At 43.0% G+C, this 23,481-nt stretch overlaps 1 protein-coding gene across 1 annotated transcript; it reads left to right on the plus strand.

The window, feature by feature from the left end:
• The first annotated feature begins 1,134 nt into the window (after positions 1–1,134).
• LOC137032372 (uncharacterized) lies at positions 1,135–21,008 on the plus strand. The gene is made up of 4 exons (XM_067404129.1): positions 1,135–1,323; positions 2,761–3,093; positions 3,235–3,483; positions 20,949–21,008. Exons 1-4 carry the CDS (start codon positions 1,135–1,137, stop codon positions 21,006–21,008), a joined length of 831 nt encoding a protein of 276 aa, XP_067260230.1.
• The last annotated feature ends 2,473 nt before the right edge of the window (positions 21,009–23,481 follow it).

Consider the following 23,481-nt stretch of genomic DNA (forward strand, 5'->3'; position numbering starts at 1 on the left):
AGTACAATTGAAACAACTACACCAGACACAAAAACTGAGAGCACAAGTGTAAGTACAACTGAGACAACTACACCAGCCACAACAACTGAGAGCACAACTGTTAGCACAACTGAAACAACTACACCAGCCACAACAACTGAGAGCACAACTGTTAGTACAACTGAAACAACTACACCAGTCACAACTGAGAGCACAACTGATAGAACGACTGAAACCACTAGACCAGCCACAAACACTGAGAGCACAACTGTTAGTACAACTGAGACAACAACACCAGCCACAACAACTGAGAGCACAACTGTGAGTCCAACTGAGACAACTACACCAGCCACTACAACTGAGAGCACAATTGTTAGTGAAACTACACCAACCACAACAACAGAATCAACATCAGCCACAACAACTGTTAGTACAACTGTAACAACTACAACAACCACAACAACAGAATCAACATCAGCCACAACAACTGAGAGCACAACTGTTAGTAAAACTGAAACAACTACACCAGCAACAACTGAGAGCACAACTGTTAGTAAAACTGAAACGACTACACCAGCCACAATAACTGAGATCACAACTGTGAGTCCAATTGAGACAACTACACAAGCCACAACAACTCAGAGCACAGCTGTTACTACAACTGTGACAACAACACCAGCCACAATAACTGAGAGCACAACTGTGAGTGCAACTGAGACAAGTACACCAGCTACAACAACTGAGAGCACAACTGTTAGTACAACTGAAACAACTACACCAGCCACAACAACTGAGAGCACAACTGTTAGTACAACTGAAACAAGTACACCAGCCACAACTGAGAGCACAACTGTTAGTACAACTGAAACAACTATACCAGCCACAACTGAGAGCACAACTGTTAGTACAACTGAAACAACTACACCAGCCACAACAACTGAGAGCACAACTGTTAGTACAACTGAAACAACTACACCAGTCACAACTGAGAGCACAACTGTTAGTGAAACTACACCAACTACACAAACAGAATCAACATCAGCCACAACAACTGAGAGCACAACTGTTAGTACAACTGTAACAACTACACGAACCACAACAACAGAATCAACATCAGCTACAACAACTGAGAGCACAACTGTTAGTAAAACTGAAATGACTACACCAGCCGCAACAACTGAGAGCACAACTGTTACTACAACTGAGGCAACAACACCAGCCACAACAACTGAGAGCACAACTATGAGTCCAACTGAGACAAATACACTAGCCACTACAACTGAGAGCACCACTGTTAGTACAACTGAGACAACTACACCAGCCACAACAACTGAGAGCACAACTGTAAGTACAATTGAAACAACTACTCCAGCCACATTAACTGAGACCACAACTGTTAGTAAAACTGAAAAAACTACACCAGCCACATCAACTGAGAGCACAACAGTTAGTACAACTGAAACAACTCCACCAGCCACAACTGATAGTACATCTGAAACAACTACACCAGCCACAACAACTGAGACCACATCTGTTACTACAACTGAGACAACAACACCAGACACAACAACTGAGAGCACAACTGTTAGTACAACTGTAACAACTACACCAACCACAACAACAGAATCAACATCAGCCACAACAACTGAGAGCACAACTGTTAGTACAACTGAAACAACTACACCAGCAACAACTGAGAGCACAACTGTTAGTAAAACTGAAACGACTACACCAGCCACAACAACTGAGAGCACAACTGTTACTACAACTGAGGCAACAACACCAGCCACAATAACTGAGAGCACAACTGTGAGTCCAATTGAGACAACTACACAAGCCACAACAACTGAGAGCACAACTGTGAGTGCAACTGAGACAACTACACCAGCTACAACAACTGAGAGCACAACTGTTAGTACAACTGAAACAACTACACCAGCCACAAACACTGAGAGCACAACTGTTAGTACAAATGAGACAACTACACCGATCACTACAACAGAATCAACATCAGCCACAACAACTGAGAGCACAACTGTTAGTACAATTGAAACAACTACACCAGACACAAAAACTGAGAGCACAAGTGTAAGTACAACTGAAACAACTACAACAGTCAAAATAACTGAGAGCACAACTGTTACTACAACTGAGACAAGTACACCAGCCACAACAACTGAGAGCACGACTGTTAGCACAACTGAAACAACTACACCAGCCACAACAACTGAGAGCACAACTGTTAGTACAACTGAAACAACTACACCAGTCACAACTGAGAGCACAACTGATAGAACAACTGAAACCACTAGACCAGCCACAAACACTGAGAGCACAACTGTTAGTACAACTGAGACAACAACACCAGCCACAACAACTGAGAGCACAACTGTGAGTCCAACTGAGACAACTACACCAGCCACTACAACTGAGAGCACAACTGTGAGTCCAACTGAGACAACCACAACAACAGAATCAACATCAGCCTCAACAACTGATAGCACAACTGTTAGTACAACTGTAACAACTACACCAACTACAACAACAGAATCAACATCAGCCACAACAACTGAGAGCACAACTGTTAGTACAACTGAAACAACTACACCAGCAACAACTGAGAGCACAACTGTTAGTAAAACTGAAACGACTACACCAGCCACAACAACTGAGAGCACAACTGTTACTACAACTGAGGCAACAACACCAGCCACAATAACTGAGAGCACAACTGTGAGTCCAATTGAGACAACTACACAAGCCACAACAACTGAGAGCACAACTGTGAGTGCAACTGAGACAACTACACCAGCTACAACAACTGAGAGCACAACTGTTAGTACAACTGAAACAACTACACCAGCCACAAACACTGAGAGCACAACTGTTAGTACAAATGAGACAACTACACTGATCACTACAACAGAATCAACATCAGCCACAACAACTGAGAGCACAACTGTTAGTACAATTGAAACAACTACACCAGACACAAAAACTGAGAGCACAAGTGTAAGTACAACTGAAACAACTACACCAGTCAAAATAACTGAGAGCACAACTGTTACTACAACTGAGACAACTACACCAGCCACAACAACTGAGAGCACAACTGTTAGCACAACTGAAACAACTACACCAGCCACAACAACTGAGAGCACAACTGTTAGTACAACTGAAACAACTACACCAGTCACAACTGAGAGCACAACTGATAGAACGTCTGAAACCACTAGACCAGCCACAAACACTGAGAGCACAACTGTGAGTCCAACTGAGACAACTACACCAGCCACTACAACTGAGAGCACAACTGTTAGTGAAACTACACCAACCACAACAACAGAATCAACATCAGCCTCAACAACTGATAGCACAACTGTTAGTACAACTGTAACAACTACACCAACTACAACAACAGAATCAACATCAGCCACAACAACTGAGAGCACAACTGTTAGTAAAACTGAAACAACTACACCAGCAACAACTGAGAGCACAACTGTGAGTCCAATTGAGACAACTACACCAGCCACAACAACTGAGAGCACAACTGTTACTACAACTGAGGCAACAACACCAGCCACAATAACTGAGAGCACAACTGTGAGTCCAATTGAGACAACTACACAAGCCACAACAACTGAGAGCACAACTGTGAGTGCAACTGAGACAACTACACCAGCCACAACAACTGAGAGCACAACTGTTATTACAACTGAGACAAGTACACCAGCCACAACAACTGAGAGCACAACTGTGAGTACAACTGAAACAAGTACACCAGCCACAACAACTGAGAGCACAACTGTTAGTACAACTGAAACAAGTACACCAGCCACAACTGAGAGCACAACTGTTAGTACAACTGAAACAACTATACCAGCCACAACTGAGAGCACAACTGTTAGTACAACTGAAACAACTACACCAGCCACAACAACTGAGAGCACAACTGTTAGTACAACTGAAACAACTACACCAGTCACAACTGAGAGCACAACTGTTAGTGAAACTACACCAACTACACAAACAGAATCAACATCAGCCACAACAACTGAGAGCACAACTGTTAGTACAACTGTAACAACTACACGAACCACAACAACAGAATCAACATCAGCTACAACAACTGAGAGCACAACTGTTAGTAAAACTGAAATGACTACACCAGCCGCAACAACTGAGAGCACAACTGTTACTACAACTGAGGCAACAACACCAGCCACAACAACTGAGAGCACAACTATGAGTCCAACTGAGACAAATACACTAGCCACTACAACTGAGAGCACCACTGTTAGTACAACTGAGACAACTACACCAGCCACAACAACTGAGAGCACAACTGTAAGTACAATTGAAACAACTACTCCAGCCACATTAACTGAGACCACAACTGTTAGTAAAACTGAAAAAACTACACCAGCCACATCAACTGAGAGCACAACAGTTAGTACAACTGAAACAACTCCACCAGCCACAACTGATAGTACATCTGAAACAACTACACCAGCCACAACAACTGAGACCACATCTGTTACTACAACTGAGACAACAACACCAGACACAACAACTGAGAGCACAACTGTTAGTACAACTGTAACAACTACACCAACCACAACAACAGAATCAACATCAGCCACAACAACTGAGAGCACAACTGTTAGTACAACTGAAACAACTACACCAGCAACAACTGAGAGCACAACTGTTAGTAAAACTGAAACGACTACACCAGCCACAACAACTGAGAGCACAACTGTTACTACAACTGAGGCAACAACACCAGCCACAATAACTGAGAGCACAACTGTGAGTCCAATTGAGACAACTACACAAGCCACAACAACTGAGAGCACAACTGTGAGTGCAACTGAGACAACTACACCAGCTACAACAACTGAGAGCACAACTGTTAGTACAACTGAAACAACTACACCAGCCACAAACACTGAGAGCACAACTGTTAGTACAAATGAGACAACTACACCGATCACTACAACAGAATCAACATCAGCCACAACAACTGAGAGCACAACTGTTAGTACAATTGAAACAACTACACCAGACACAAAAACTGAGAGCACAAGTGTAAGTACAACTGAAACAACTACAACAGTCAAAATAACTGAGAGCACAACTGTTACTACAACTGAGACAAGTACACCAGCCACAACAACTGAGAGCACGACTGTTAGCACAACTGAAACAACTACACCAGCCACAACAACTGAGAGCACAACTGTTAGTACAACTGAAACAACTACACCAGTCACAACTGAGAGCACAACTGATAGAACAACTGAAACCACTAGACCAGCCACAAACACTGAGAGCACAACTGTTAGTACAACTGAGACAACAACACCAGCCACAACAACTGAGAGCACAACTGTGAGTCCAACTGAGACAACTACACCAGCCACTACAACTGAGAGCACAACTGTGAGTCCAACTGAGACAACCACAACAACAGAATCAACATCAGCCTCAACAACTGATAGCACAACTGTTAGTACAACTGTAACAACTACACCAACTACAACAACAGAATCAACATCAGCCACAACAACTGAGAGCACAACTGTTAGTACAACTGAAACAACTACACCAGCAACAACTGAGAGCACAACTGTTAGTAAAACTGAAACGACTACACCAGCCACAACAACTGAGAGCACAACTGTTACTACAACTGAGGCAACAACACCAGCCACAATAACTGAGAGCACAACTGTGAGTCCAATTGAGACAACTACACAAGCCACAACAACTGAGAGCACAACTGTGAGTGCAACTGAGACAACTACACCAGCTACAACAACTGAGAGCACAACTGTTAGTACAACTGAAACAACTACACCAGCCACAAACACTGAGAGCACAACTGTTAGTACAAATGAGACAACTACACTGATCACTACAACAGAATCAACATCAGCCACAACAACTGAGAGCACAACTGTTAGTACAATTGAAACAACTACACCAGACACAAAAACTGAGAGCACAAGTGTAAGTACAACTGAAACAACTACACCAGTCAAAATAACTGAGAGCACAACTGTTACTACAACTGAGACAACTACACCAGCCACAACAACTGAGAGCACAACTGTTAGCACAACTGAAACAACTACACCAGCCACAACAACTGAGAGCACAACTGTTAGTACAACTGAAACAACTACACCAGTCACAACTGAGAGCACAACTGATAGAACGTCTGAAACCACTAGACCAGCCACAAACACTGAGAGCACAACTGTGAGTCCAACTGAGACAACTACACCAGCCACTACAACTGAGAGCACAACTGTTAGTGAAACTACACCAACCACAACAACAGAATCAACATCAGCCTCAACAACTGATAGCACAACTGTTAGTACAACTGTAACAACTACACCAACTACAACAACAGAATCAACATCAGCCACAACAACTGAGAGCACAACTGTTAGTAAAACTGAAACAACTACACCAGCAACAACTGAGAGCACAACTGTGAGTCCAATTGAGACAACTACACCAGCCACAACAACTGAGAGCACAACTGTTACTACAACTGAGGCAACAACACCAGCCACAATAACTGAGAGCACAACTGTGAGTCCAATTGAGACAACTACACAAGCCACAACAACTGAGAGCACAACTGTGAGTGCAACTGAGACAACTACACCAGCCACAACAACTGAGAGCACAACTGTTAGTAAAACTGAAACAACTACACCAGCCACAACAACTGAGAGCACAACTGATAGTACAACTGAAACAACTACACCAGCCACAAACACTGAGAGCACAACTGTTAGTACAAATGAGACAACTACACCGATCACTACAACAGAATCAACATCAGCCACAACAACTGAGAGCACAACTGTTAGTACAATTGAAACAACTACACCAGACACAAAAACTGAGAGCACAAGTGTAAGTACAACTGAAACAACTACACCAGTCAAAACAACTGAGAGCACAACTGTTAGCACAACTGAAACAACTACACCAGCCACAACAACTGAGAGCACAACTGTTAGTACAACTGAAACAACTACACCAGTCACAACTGAGAGCACAACTGATAGAATGACTGAAACCACTAGACCAGCCACAAACACTGAGAGCACAACTGTTAGTACAACTGAGACAACAACACCAGCCACAACAACTGAGAGCACAACTGTGAGTCCAACTGAGACAACTACACCAGCCACTACAACTGAGAGCACAACTGTTAGTGAAACTACACCAACCACAACAACAGAATCAACATCAGCCACAACAACTGACAGCACAACTGTTAGTACAACTGTAACAACTACACCAACCACAACAACAGAATCAACATCAGCCTTAACAACTGAGAGCACAACTGTTAGTAAAACTGAAACAACTACACCAGCAACAACTGAGAGCACAACTTTTAGTAAAACTGAAACGACTACACCAGCCACAACAATTGAGAGCACAACTGTTACCACAACTAAGGCAACGACACCAGCCACAATAACTGAGAGCACAACTGTGAGTCCAATTGAGACAACTACACAAGCCACAAAAACTCAGAGCACAGCTGTTACTACAACTGTGACAACAACACCAGCCACAATAACTAAGAGCACAACTGTGAGTCCAATTGAGACAACTACACCAGCCACAACAACTGAGAGCACAACTGTTACTACAACTGAGGCAACAACACCAGTCACAATAACTGAGAGCACAACTGTGAGTCCAATTGAGACAACTACACAAGCCACAACAACTGAGAGCACAACTGTGAGTGCAACTGAGACAACTACACCAGCCACAACAACTGAGAGCACAACTGTTAGTAAAACTGAAACAACTACACCAGCCACAAACACTGAGAGCACAACTGATAGTACAACTGAAACAACTACACCAGCCACAAACACTGAGAGCACAACTGTTAGTACAAATGAGACAACTACACCGATCACTACAACAGAATCAACATCAGCCACAACAACTGAGAGCACAACTATTAGTACAATTGAAACAACTACACCAGACACAAAAACTGAGAGCACAAGTGTAAGTACAACTGAAACAACTACACCAGTCAAAACAACTGAGAGCACAACTGTTAGCACAACTGAAACAACTACACCAGCCACAACAACTGAGAGCACAACTGTTAGTACAACTGAAACAACTACACCAGTCACAACTGAGAGCACAACTGATAGAATGACTGAAACCACTAGACCAGCCACAAACACTGAGAGCACAACTGTTAGTACAACTGAGACAACAACACCAGCCACAACAACTGAGAGCACAACTGTGAGTCCAACTGAGACAACTACACCAGCCACTACAACTGAGAGCACAACTGTTAGTGAAACTACACCAACCACAACAACAGAATCAACATCAGCCACAACAACTGACAGCACAACTGTTAGTACAACTGTAACAACTACACCAACCACAACAACAGAATCAACATCAGCCTTAACAACTGAGAGCACAACTGTTAGTAAAACTGAAACAACTACACCAGCAACAACTGAGAGCACAACTTTTAGTAAAACTGAAACGACTACACCAGCCACAACAATTGAGAGCACAACTGTTACCACAACTAAGGCAACGACACCAGCCACAATAACTGAGAGCACAACTGTGAGTCCAATTGAGACAACTACACAAGCCACAAAAACTCAGAGCACAGCTGTTACTACAACTGTGACAACAACACCAGCCACAATAACTGAGAGCACAACTGTGAGTCCAATTGAGACAACTACACCAGCCACAACAACTGAGAGCACAACTGTTACTACAACTGAGGCAACAACACCAGCCACAATAACTGAGAGCACAACTGTGAGTCCAATTGAGACAACTACACAAGCCACAACAACTGAGAGCACAACTGTGAGTGCAACTGAGACAACTACACCAGCCACAACAACTGAGAGCACAACTGTTAGTAAAACTGAAACAACTACACCAGCCACAACAACTGAGAGCACAACTGATAGTACAACTGAAACAACTACACCAGCCACAAACACTGAGAGCACAACTGTTAGTACAAATGAGACAACTACACCGATCACTACAACAGAATCAACATCAGCCACAACAACTGAGAGCACAACTGTTAGTACAATTGAAACAACTACACCAGACACAAAAACTGAGAGCACAAGTGTAAGTACAACTGAAACAACTACACCAGTCAAAACAACTGAGAGCACAACTGTTACTACAACTGAGACAACTACACCAGCCTCAACAACTGAGAGCACAACTGTTAGCACAACTGAAACAACTACACCAGCCACAACAACTGAGAGCACAACTGTTAGTACAACTGAAACAACTACACCAGTCACAACTGAGAGCACAACTGATAGAATGACTGAAACCACTAGACCAGCCACAAACACTGAGAGCACAACTGTGAGTCCAACTGAGACAACTACACCAGCCACTACAACTGAGAGCACAACTGTTAGTGAAACTACACCAACCACAACAACAGAATCAAAATCAGCCACAACAACTGACAGCACAACTGTTAGTACAACTGTAACAACTACACCAACCACAACAACAGAATCAACATCAGCCTTAACAACTGAGAGCACAACTGTTAGTAAAACTGAAATGACTACACCAGCCGCAACAACTGAGAGCACAACTGTTACTACAACTGAGGCAACAACACCAGCCACAACAACTGAGAGCACAACTATGAGTCCAACTGAGACAAATACACTAGCCACTACAACTGAGAGCACCACTGTTAGTACAACTGAGACAACTACACCAGCCACAACAACTGAGAGCACAACTGTAAGTACAATTGAAACAACTACTCCAGCCACATTAACTGAGACCACAACTGTTAGTACAACTGAAAAAACTACACCAGCCATATCAACTGAGAGCACAACAGTTAGTACAACTGAAACAACTCCACCAGCCACATCAACTGAGAGCACAACTGAAACAACTACACCAGCCACAACAACTGAGACCACATCTGTTACTACAACTGAGACAACAACACCAGACACAACAACTGAGAGCACAACTGTTAGTACAACTGTAACAACTACACCAACCACAACAACAGAATCAACATCAGCCACAACAACTGAGAGCACAACTGTTAGTACAACTGAAACAACTACACCAGCAATAACTGAGAGCACAACTGTTAGTAAAACTGAAACGACTACACCAGCCACAACAACTGAGAGCACAACTGTTACTACAACTGAGGCAACAACACCAGCCACAATAACTGAGAGCACAACTGTGAGTCCAATTGAGACAACTACACAAGCCACAACTGATAGTACAACTGAGACAACTACACCAGCCACAACAACTGAGACCACATCTGTTACTAAAACTGAGACAACAACACCAGACACAACATCTGAGAGCACAACTGTTAGTACAACTGTAACAACTACACCAACCACAACAACAGAATCAACATCAGCCACAACAACTGAGAACACAACTGTTAGTACAACTGAAACAACTACACCAGCAATAACTGAGAGCACAACTGTTAGTAAAACTGAAACGACTACACCAGCCACAACAACTGAGAGCACAACTGTTACTACAACTGAGGCAACAACACCAGCCACAATAACTGAGAGCACAACTGTGAGTCCAATTGAGACAACTACACAAGCCACAACAACTGAGAGCACAACTGTGAGTGCAACTGAGACAACTACACCAGCTACAACAACTGAGAGCACAACTGTTAGTACAACTGAAACAACTACACCAGCCACAACAACTGAGAGCACAACTGATAGTACAACTGAAACAACTACACCAGCCACAAACACTGAGAGCACAACTGTTAGTACAAATGAGACAACTATACCGATCACTACAACAGAATCAACATCAGCCACAACAACTGAGAGCACAACTGTTAGTACAATTGAAACAACTACACCAGACACAAAAACTGAGAGCACAAGTGTAAGTACAACTGAGACAACTACACCAGCCACAACAACTGAGAGCACAACTGTTAGCACAACTGAAACAACTACACCAGCCACAACAACTGAGAGCACAACTGTTAGTATAACTGAAACAACTACACCAGTCACAACTGAGAGCACAACTGATAGAACGACTGAAACCACTAGACCAGCCACAAACACTGAGAGCACAACTGTTAGTACAACTGAGACAACAACACCAGCCACTACAACTGAGAGCACAATTGTTAGTGAAACTAAACCAACCACAACAACAGAATCAACATCAGCCACAACAACTGTTAGTACAACTGTAACAACTACACCAACCACAACAACAGAATCAACATCAGCCACAACAACTGAGAGCACAACTGTTAGTAAAACTGAAACGACTACACCAGCCACAATAACTGAGAGCACAACTGTGAGTGCAACTGAGACAACTACACCAGCTACAACAACTGAGAGCACAACTGTTAGTACAACTGAAACAACTACACTAGCCACAACAACTGAGAGCACAACTGTTAGTACAACTGAGACAACTACAAAAGCCACTACAACTGAGAGCACAAATGTTAGTGAAACTACACCAACCACAACAACAGAATCAACATCAGCCACAACAACTGTTAGTACAACTGTAACAACTACACCAACCACAACAACAGAATCAACATCAGCCACAACAACTGAGAGCACAACTGTTAGTAAAACTGAAACAACTACACCAGCCACAATAACTGAGAGCACAACTGTGAGTCCAATTGAGACAACTACACAAGCCACAACAACTCAGAGCACAGCTGTTACTACAACTGTGACAACAACACCAGCCACAATAACTGAGAGCACAACTGTGAGTGCAACTGAGACAACTACACCAGCTACAACAACTGAGAGCACAACTGTTAGTACAACTGAAACAACTACACCAGCCACAACAACTGAGAGCACAACTGTTAGTACAATTGAAACAACTACACCAGACACAAAAACTGAGAGCACAAGTGTAAGTACAACTGAGACAACTACACCAGCCACAACAACTGAGAGCACAACTGTTAGCACAACTGAAACAACTACACCAGCCACAACAACTGAGAGCACAACTGTTAGTACAACTGAAACAACTACACCTGTCACAACTGAGAGCACAACTGATAGAACGACTGAAACCACTAGACCAGCCACAAACACTGAGAGCACAACTGTTAGTACAACTGAGACAACAACACCAGCCACAACAACTGAGAGCACAACTGTGAGTCCAACTGAGACAACTACACCAGCCACTACAACTGAGAGCACAATTGTTAGTGAAACTACACCAACCACAACAACAGAATCAACATCAGCCACAACAACTGTTAGTACAACAGTAACAACTACACCAACCACAACAACAGAATCAACATCAGCCACAACAACTGAGAGCACAACTGTTAGTAAAACTGAAACAACTACACCAGCAACAACTGAGAGCACAACTGTTAGTAAAACTGAAACGACTACACCAGCCACAATAACTGAGAGCACAACTGTGAGTGCAACTGAGACAACTAAACCAGCTACAACAACTGAGAGCACAACTGTTAGTACAACTGAAACAACTACACCAGCCACAACAACTGAGAGCACAACTGTTAGTACAACTGAAACAACTACACCAGCCACAACAACTGAGAGCACAACTGTTAGTACAACTGAGACAACTACACCAGCCACTACAACTGACAGCACAATTGTTAGTGAAACTACACCAACCACAACAACAGAATCAACATCAGCCACAACAACTGATAGCACAACTGTTAGTACAACTGTAACAACTACACCAACTACAACAACAGAATCAACATCCGCCACAACAACTGAGAGCACAACTGTTAGTACAACTGAAACAACTACACCAGCAACAACTGAGAGCACAACTGTTAGTAAAACTGAAACGACTACACCAGCCACAACAACTGAGAGCACAACTGTTACTACAACTGAGGCAACAACACCAGCCACAATAACTGAGAGCACAACTGTGAGTCCAATTGAGACAACTACACAAGCCACAACAACTGAGAGCACAACTGTGAGTGCAACTGAGACAACTACACCAGCTACAACAACTGAGAGCACAACTGTTAGTACAACAGAATCAACATCAGCCACAACAACTGAGAGCACAACTGTTAGTACAATTGAAACAACTACACCAGACACAAAAACTGAGAGCACAAGTGTAAGTACAACTGAAACAACTACACCAGTCAAAATAACTGAGAGCACAACTGTTACTACAACTGAGACAACTACACCAGCCACAACAACTGAGAGCACAACTGTTAGCACAACTGAAACAACTACACCAGCCACAACAACTGAGAGCACAACTGTTAGTACAACTGAAACAACTACACCAGTCACAACTGAGAGCACAACTGATAGAACGACTGAAACCACTAGACCAGCCACAAACACTGAGAGCACAACTGTGAATCCAACTGAGACAACTACACCAGCCACTACAACTGAGAGCACAACTGTTAGTGAAACTACACCAACCACAACAACAGAATCAACATCAGCCTCAACAACTGATAGCACAACTGTTAGTACAACTGTGACAACTACACCAACTACAACAACAGAATCAACATCAGCTACAACAACTGAGAGCACAACTGTTAGTAAAACTGAAACAACTACACCAGCAACAACTGAGAGCACAACTGTGAGTCCAATTGAGACAACTACACCAGCCACAACAACTGAGAGCACAACTGTTACTACAACTGAGGCAACAACACCAGCCACAATAACTGAGAGCACAACTGTGAGTCCAATTGAGACAACTACACAAGCCACAACAACTGAGAGCACAACTGTGAGTGCAACTGAGACAACTACACCAGCCACAACAACTGAGAGCACAACTGTTAGTAAAACTGAAACAACTACACCAGCCACAACAACTGAGAGCACAACTGATAGAACGACTGAAACCACTAGACCAGCCACAAACACTGAGAGCACAACTGTTAGTACAACTGAGACAACAACACCAGCCACTACAACTGAGAGCACAATTGTTAGTGAAACTAAACCAACCACAACAACAGAATCAACATCAGCCACAACAACTGTTAGTACAACTGTAACAACTACACCAACCACAACAACAGAATCAACATCAGCCACAACAACTGAGAGCACAACTGTTAGTAAAACTGAAACGACTACACCAGCCACAATAACTGAGAGCACAACTGTGAGTGCAACTGAGACAACTACACCAGCTACAACAACTGAGAGCACAACTGTTAGTACAACTGAAACAACTACACTAGCCACAACAACTGAGAGCACAACTGTTAGTACAACTGAGACAACTACAAAAGCCACTACAACTGAGAGCACAAATGTTAGTGAAACTACACCAACCACAACAACAGAATCAACATCAGCCACAACAACTGTTAGTACAACTGTAACAACTACACCAACCACAACAACAGAATCAACATCAGCCACAACAACTGAGAGCACAACTGTTAGTAAAACTGAAACAACTACACCAGCCACAATAACTGTGAGCACAACTGTGAGTCCAATTGAGACAACTACACCAGCCACAACAACTGAGAGCACAACTGTTAGTGTAACTGTGACAACAACACCAGCCACAATAACTGAGAGCACAACTGTGAGTGCAACTGAGACAACTACACCAGCTACAACAACTGAGAGCACAACTGTTAGTACAACTGAAACAACTACACCAGCCACAACAACTGAGAGCACAACTGTTAGTACAATTGAAACAACTACACCAGACACAAAAACTGAGAGCACAAGTGTAAGTACAACTGAGACAACTACACCAGCCACAACAACTGAGAGCACAACTGTTAGCACAACTGAAACAACTACACCAGCCACAACAACTGAGAGCACAACTGTTAGTACAACTGAAACAACTACACCTGTCACAACTGAGAGCACAACTGATAGAACGACTGAAACCACTAGACCAGCCACAAACACTGAGAGCACAACTGTTAGTACAACTGAGACAACAACACCAGCCACAACAACTGAGAGCACAACTGTGAGTCCAACTGAGACAACTACACCAGCCACTACAACTGAGAGCACAATTGTTAGTGAAACTACACCAACCACAACAACAGAATCAACATCAGCCACAACAACTGTTAGTACAACAGTAACAACTACACCAACCACAACAACAGAATCAACATCAGCCACAACAACTGAGAGCACAACTGTTAGTAAAACTGAAACAACTACACCAGCAACAACTGAGAGCACAACTGTTAGTAAAACTGAAACGACTACACCAGCCACAATAACTGAGAGCACAACTGTGAGTGCAACTGAGACAACTAAACCAGCTACAACAACTGAGAGCACAACTGTTAGTACAACTGAAACAACTACACCAGCCACAACAACTGAGAGCACAACTGTTAGTACAACTGAAACAACTACACCAGCCACAACAACTGAGAGCACAACTGTTAGTACAACTGAGACAACTACACCAGCCACTACAACTGACAGCACAATTGTTAGTGAAACTACACCAACCACAACAACAGAATCAACATCAGCCACAACAACTGATAGCACAACTGTTAGTACAACTGTAACAACTACACCAACTACAACAACAGAATCAACATCCGCCACAACAACTGAGAGCACAACTGTTAGTACAACTGAAACAACTACACCAGCAACAACTGAGAGCACAACTGTTAGTAAAACTGAAACGACTACACCAGCCACAACAACTGAGAGCACAACTGTTACTACAACTGAGGCAACAACACCAGCCACAATAACTGAGAGCACAACTGTGAGTCCAATTGAGACAACTACACAAGCCACAACAACTGAGAGCACAACTGTGAGTGCAACTGAGACAACTACACCAGCTACAACAACTGAGAGCACAACTGTTAGTACAACAGAATCAACATCAGCCACAACAACTGAGAGCACAACTGTTAGTACAATTGAAACAACTACACCAGACACAAAAACTGAGAGCACAAGTGTAAGTACAACTGAAACAACTACACCAGTCAAAATAACTGAGAGCACAACTGTTACTACAACTGAGACAACTACACCAGCCACAACAACTGAGAGCACAACTGTTAGCACAACTGAAACAACTACACCAGCCACAACAACTGAGAGCACAACTGTTAGTACAACTGAAACAACTACACCAGTCACAACTGAGAGCACAACTGATAGAACGACTGAAACCACTAGACCAGCCACAAACACTGAGAGCACAACTGTGAATCCAACTGAGACAACTACACCAGCCACTACAACTGAGAGCACAACTGTTAGTGAAACTACACCAACCACAACAACAGAATCAACATCAGCCTCAACAACTGATAGCACAACTGTTAGTACAACTGTGACAACTACACCAACTACAACAACAGAATCAACATCAGCTACAACAACTGAGAGCACAACTGTTAGTAAAACTGAAACAACTACACCAGCAACAACTGAGAGCACAACTGTGAGTCCAATTGAGACAACTACACCAGCCACAACAACTGAGAGCACAACTGTTACTACAACTGAGGCAACAACACCAGCCACAATAACTGAGAGCACAACTGTGAGTCCAATTGAGACAACTACACAAGCCACAACAACTGAGAGCACAACTGTGAGTGCAACTGAGACAACTACACCAGCCACAACAACTGAGAGCACAACTGTTAGTAAAACTGAAACAACTACACCAGCCACAACAACTGAGAGCACAACTGATAGTACAACTGAAACAACTACACCAGACACAAACACTGAGAGCACAACTGTTAGTACAAATGAGACAACTACACCGATCACTACAACAGAATCAACATCAGCCACAACAACTGAGAGCACAACTGTTAGTACAATTGAAACAACTACACCAGACACAAAAACTGAGAGCACAAGTGTAAGTACAACTGAAACAACTACACCAGTCAAAACAACTGAGAGCACAACTGTTAGCACAACTGAAACAACTACACCAGCCACAACAACTGAGAGCACAACTGTTAGTACAACTGAAACAACTACACCAGTCACAACTGAGAGCACAACTGATAGAATGACTGAAACCACTAGACCAGCCACAAACACTGAGAGCACAACTGTTAGTACAACTGAGACAACAACACCAGCCACAACAACTGAGAGCACAACTGTGAGTCCAACTGAGACAACTACACCAGCCACTACAACTGAGAGCACAACTGTTAGTGAAACTACACCAACCACAACAACAGAATCAACATCAGCCACAACAACTGACAGCACAACTGTTAGTACAACTGTAACAACTACACCAACCACAACAACAGAATCAACATCAGCCTTAACAACTGAGAGCACAACTGTTAGTAAAACTGAAACAACTACACCAGCAACAACTGAGAGCACAACTTTTAGTAAAACTGAAACGACTACACCAGCCACAACAATTGAGAGCACAACTGTTACCACAACTAAGGCAACGACACCAGCCACAATAACTGAGAGCACAACTGTGAGTCCAATTGAGACAACTACACAAGCCACAAAAACTCAGAGCACAGCTGTTACTACAACTGTGACAACAACACCAGCCACAATAACTGAGAGCACAACTGTGAGTCCAATTGAGACAACTACACCAGCCACAACAACTGAGAGCACAACTGTTACTACAACTGAGGCAACAACACCAGCCACAATAACTGAGAGCACAACTGTGAGTCCAATTGAGACAACTACACAAGCCACAACAACTGAGAGCACAACTGTGAGTGCAACTGAGACAACTACACCAGCCACAACAACTGAGAGCACAACTGTTAGTAAAACTGAAACAACTACACCAGCCACAACAACTGAGAGCACAACTGATAGTACAACTGAAACAACTACACCAGCCACAAACACTGAGAGCACAACTGTTAGTACAAACGAGACAACTACACCGATCACTACAACAGAATCAACATCAGCCACAACAACTGAGAGCACAACTGTTAGTACAATTGAAACAACTACACCAGACACAAAAACTGAGAGCACAAGTGTAAGTACAACTGAAACAACTACACCAGTCAAAACAACTGAGAGCACAACTGTTACTACAACTGAGACAACTACACCAGCCTCAACAACTGAGAGCACAACTGTTAGCACAACTGAAACAACTACACCAGCCACAACAACTGTGAGCACAACTGTTAGTACAACTGAAACAACTACACCAGTCACAACTGAGAGCACAACTGATAGAATGACTGAAACCACTAGACCAGCCACAAACACTGAGAGCACAACTGTTAGTACAACTGAGACAACAACACCAGCCACAACAACTGAGAGCACAACTGTGAGTCCAACTGAGACAACTACACCAGCCACTACAACTGAGAGCACAACTGTTAGTGAAACTACACCAACCACAACAACAGAATCAACATCAGCCACAACAACTGACAGCACAACTGTTAGTACAACTGTAACAACTACACCAACTACAACAACAGAATCAACATCCGCCACAACAACTGAGAGCACAACTGTTAGTACAACTGAAACAACTACACCAGCAACAACTGAGAGCACAACTGTTAGTAAAACTGAAACGACTACACCAGCCACAACAACTGAGAGCACAACTGTTACTACAACTGAGGCAACAACACCAGCCACAATAACTGAGAGCACAACTGTGAGTCCAATTGAGACAACTACACAAGCCACAACAACTGAGAGCACAACTGTGAGTGCAACTGAGACAACTACACCAGCTACAACAACTGAGAGCACAACTGTTAGTACAACTGAAACAACTACACCAGCCACAAACACTGAGAGCACAACTGTTAGTACAAATGAGACAACTACACCGATCACTACAACAGAATCAACATCAGCCACAACAACTGAGAGCACAACTGTTAGTACAATTGAAACAACTACACCAGACACAAAAACTGAGAGCACAAGTGTAAGTACAACTGAAACAACTACACCAGTCAAAATAACTGAGAGCACAACTGTTACTACAACTGAGACAACTACACCAGCCACAACAACTGAGAGCACAACTGTTAGCACAACTGAAACAACTACACCAGCCACAACAACTGAGAGCACAACTGTTAGTACAACTGAAACAACTACACCAGTCACAACTGAGAGCACAACTGATAGAACGACTGAAACCACTAGACCAGCCACAAACACTGAGAGCACAACTGTGAATCCAACTGAGACAACTACACCAGCCACTACAACTGAGAGCACAACTGTTAGTGAAACTACACCAACCACAACAACAGAATCAACATCAGCCTCAACAACTGATAGCACAACTGTTAGTACAACTGTGACAACTACACCAACTACAACAACAGAATCAACATCAGCTACAACAACTGAGAGCACAACTGTTAGTAAAACTGAAACAACTACACCAGCAACAACTGAGAGCACAACTGTGAGTCCAATTGAGACAACTACACCAGCCACAACAACTGAGAGCACAACTGTTACTACAACTGAGGCAACAACACCAGCCACAATAACTGAGAGCACAACTGTGAGTCCAATTGAGACAACTACACAAGCCACAACAACTGAGAGCACAACTGTGAGTGCAACTGAGACAACTACACCAGCCACAACAACTGAGAGCACAACTGTTAGTAAAACTGAAACAACTACACCAGCCACAACAACTGAGAGCACAACTGATAGTACAACTGAAACAACTACACCAGCCACAAACACTGAGAGCACAACTGATAGAATGACTGAAACCACTAGACCAGCCACAAACACTGAGAGCACAACTGTTAGTACAACTGAGACAACAACACCAGCCACAACAACTGAGAGCACAACTGTGAGTCCAACTGAGACAACTACACCAGCCACTACAACTGAGAGCACAACTGTTAGTGAAACTACACCAACCACAACAACAGAATCAACATCAGCCACAACAACTGACAGCACAACTGTTAGTACAACTGTAACAACTACACCAACTACAACAACAGAATCAACATCCGCCACAACAACTGAGAGCACAACTGTTAGTACAACTGAAACAACTAAACCAGCAACAACTGAGAGCACAACTGTTAGTAAAACTGAAACGACTACACCAGCCACAACAACTGAGAGCACAACTGTTACTACAACTGAGGCAACAACACCAGCCACAATAACTGAGAGCACAACTGTGAGTCCAATTGAGACAACTACACAAGCCACAACAACTGAGAGCACAACTGTGAGTGCAACTGAGACAACTACACCAGCTACAACAACTGAGAGCACAACTGTTAGTACAACTGAAACAACTACACCAGCCACAAACACTGAGAGCACAACTGTTAGTACAAATGAGACAACTACACCGATCACTACAACAGAATCAACATCAGCCACAACAACTGAGAGCACAACTGTTAGTACAATTGAAACAACTACACCAGACACAAAAACTGAGAGCACAAGTGTAAGTACAACTGAAACAACTACACCAGTCAAAATAACTGAGAGCACAACTGTTACTACAACTGAGACAACTACACCAGCCACAACAACTGAGAGCACAACTGTTAGCACAACTGAAACAACTACACCAGCCACAACAACTGAGAGCACAACTGTTAGTACAACTGAAACAACTACACCAGTCACAACTGAGAGCACAACTGATAGAACGACTGAAACCACTAGACCAGCCACAAACACTGAGAGCACAACTGTGAATCCAACTGAGACAACTACACCAGCCACTACAACTGAGAGCACAACTGTTAGTGAAACTACACCAACCACAACAACAGAATCAACATCAGCCTCAACAACTGATAGCACAACTGTTAGTACAACTGTGACAACTACACCAACTACAACAACAGAATCAACATCAGCTACAACAACTGAGAGCACAACTGTTAGTAAAACTGAAACAACTACACCAGCAACAACTGAGAGAACAACTGTGAGTCCAATTGAGACAACTACACCAGCCACAACAACTGAGAGCACAACTGTTACTACAACTGAGGCAACAACACCAGCCACAATAACTGAGAGCACAACTGTGAGTCCAATTGAGACAACTACACAAGCCACAACAACTGAGAGCACAACTGTGAGTGCAACTGAGACAACTACACCAGCCACAACAACTGAGAGCACAACTGTTAGTAAAACTGAAACAACTACACCAGCCACAACAACTGAGAGCACAACTGATAGTACAACTGAAACAACTACACCAGCCACAAACACTGAGAGCACAACTGTTAGTACAAATGAGACAACTACACCGATCACTACAACAGAATCAACATCAGCCACAACAACTGAGAGCACAACTGTTAGTACAATTGAAACAACTACACCAGACACAAAAACTGAGAGCACAAGTGTAAGTACAACTGAAACAACTACACCAGTCAAAACAACTGAGAGCACAACTGTTAGCACAACTGAAACAACTACACCAGCCACAACAACTGAGAGCACAACTGTTAGTACAACTGAAACAACTACACCAGTCACAACTGAGAGCACAACTGATAGAATGACTGAAACCACTAGACCAGCCACAAACACTGAGAGCACAACTGTTAGTACAACTGAGACAACAACACCAGCCACAACAACTGAGAGCACAACTGTGAGTCCAACTGAGACAACTACATCAGCCACTACAACTGAGAGTACAACTGTTAGTGATACTACACCAACTACAACAACAGAATCAACATCAGCTACAACAATTGAGAGCACAACTGTTAGCACAACTGAAACAACTACACCAGCCACAACAACTGAGAGCACAACTGTTAGTACAACTGAAACAACTACACCAGTCACAACTGAGAGCACAACTGATAGTACTACTGAAACAACTTCACCAGCCACAAACACTGAGAGCACAACTGTTAGTACAACTGAGACAACTACACCAGCCACAAACACTGAGAGCACAACTGTTAGTACAACTGAAACAGCTACACCAGCCACATCAACTGAGAGCACAACAGTTAGTACAACTGAAACAACTCCACCAGCCACAACTGATAGTACAACTGAAACAACTACACCAGCCACAACAACTGAGACCACAACTGTTACTACAACTGAGACAACAACACCGGACACATCAACTGAGAGCACAACTGTTAGTGAAACTACACCAACTAAAACAACAGAATCAACATCAGCCACAACAACTGAGAGCACAACTGTTAGTACAACTGTAACAACTACACCAACCACAACAACAGAATCAACATCAGCCACAACAACTGAGAGCACAACTGTTAGTACAACTGAAACAACTACACCAGCAACAGCTGAGAGCACAACTGTTAGTAAAAATGAAACGACTACACCAGCCATAAAAACTGAGAGCACAACTGTTACTACAACTGAGGCAACAACACCAGCCACAATAACTGAGAGCACAACTGTGAGTCCAATTGAAACAACTACACAAGCCACAACAACTGAGAGCACAGCTGTTACTACAACTGAGACAACTACACCAGCTACAACAACTGAGAGCACAACTGTTAGTACAACTGAAACAACTACACCAGCCACAACAACTGAGAGCACAACTGTTAGTACAACTGAAACAACTACACCAGACACAACAACTGAGAGCACAACTGTTAGTGAAACTACACCAACTACAACAACAGAATCAACATCAGCCACAACAACTGAGAGAACAACTGTTAGTACAACTGAAACAACTACACCAGCCACAACAACTGAGAGCACAACTGTTAGTAAAAATGAAACGACTACACCAGCCATAAAAACTGAGAGCACAACTGTTACTACAACTGAGGCAACAACACCAGCCACAATAACTGAGAGCACAACTGTGAGTGCAACTGAGACAACTACAACAGCTACAACAACTGAGAGCACAGCTGTTACTACAACTGAGACAACAACACCAGCCACAATAACTGAGAGCACAACAACTACAACAGCTACAACAACTGAGAGCACAACTGTTAGTACAACTGAAACAACTACACCAGCCACAACAACTGAGAGCACAACTGTTAGTACAACTGAAACAACTACACCAGCCACAACAACTGAGACCACAACTGTTACTACAACTGAGAAAACAACACCAGACACAACAACTGAGAGCACAACTGTTAGTGAAACTTCACCAACTACAACAACAGAATCAACATCAGCCACAACAACTGAGAGCACAACTGTAACAACTACACCAACCACAACAAAAGAATTAACATCAGCCACAACAACTGAGAGCACAACTGTTAGTACAACTGAAACAACTACACCAGCCACAACAACTGAGAGCACAACTGTTAGTACAACTGAGACAATTACACCAACCACAACAACTGAG

The sequence above is a fragment of the Chanodichthys erythropterus genome, chromosome 12 (assembly GCF_024489055.1).
Source record: "Chanodichthys erythropterus isolate Z2021 chromosome 12, ASM2448905v1, whole genome shotgun sequence".
Taxonomy (NCBI): domain Eukaryota; kingdom Metazoa; phylum Chordata; class Actinopteri; order Cypriniformes; family Xenocyprididae; genus Chanodichthys; species Chanodichthys erythropterus.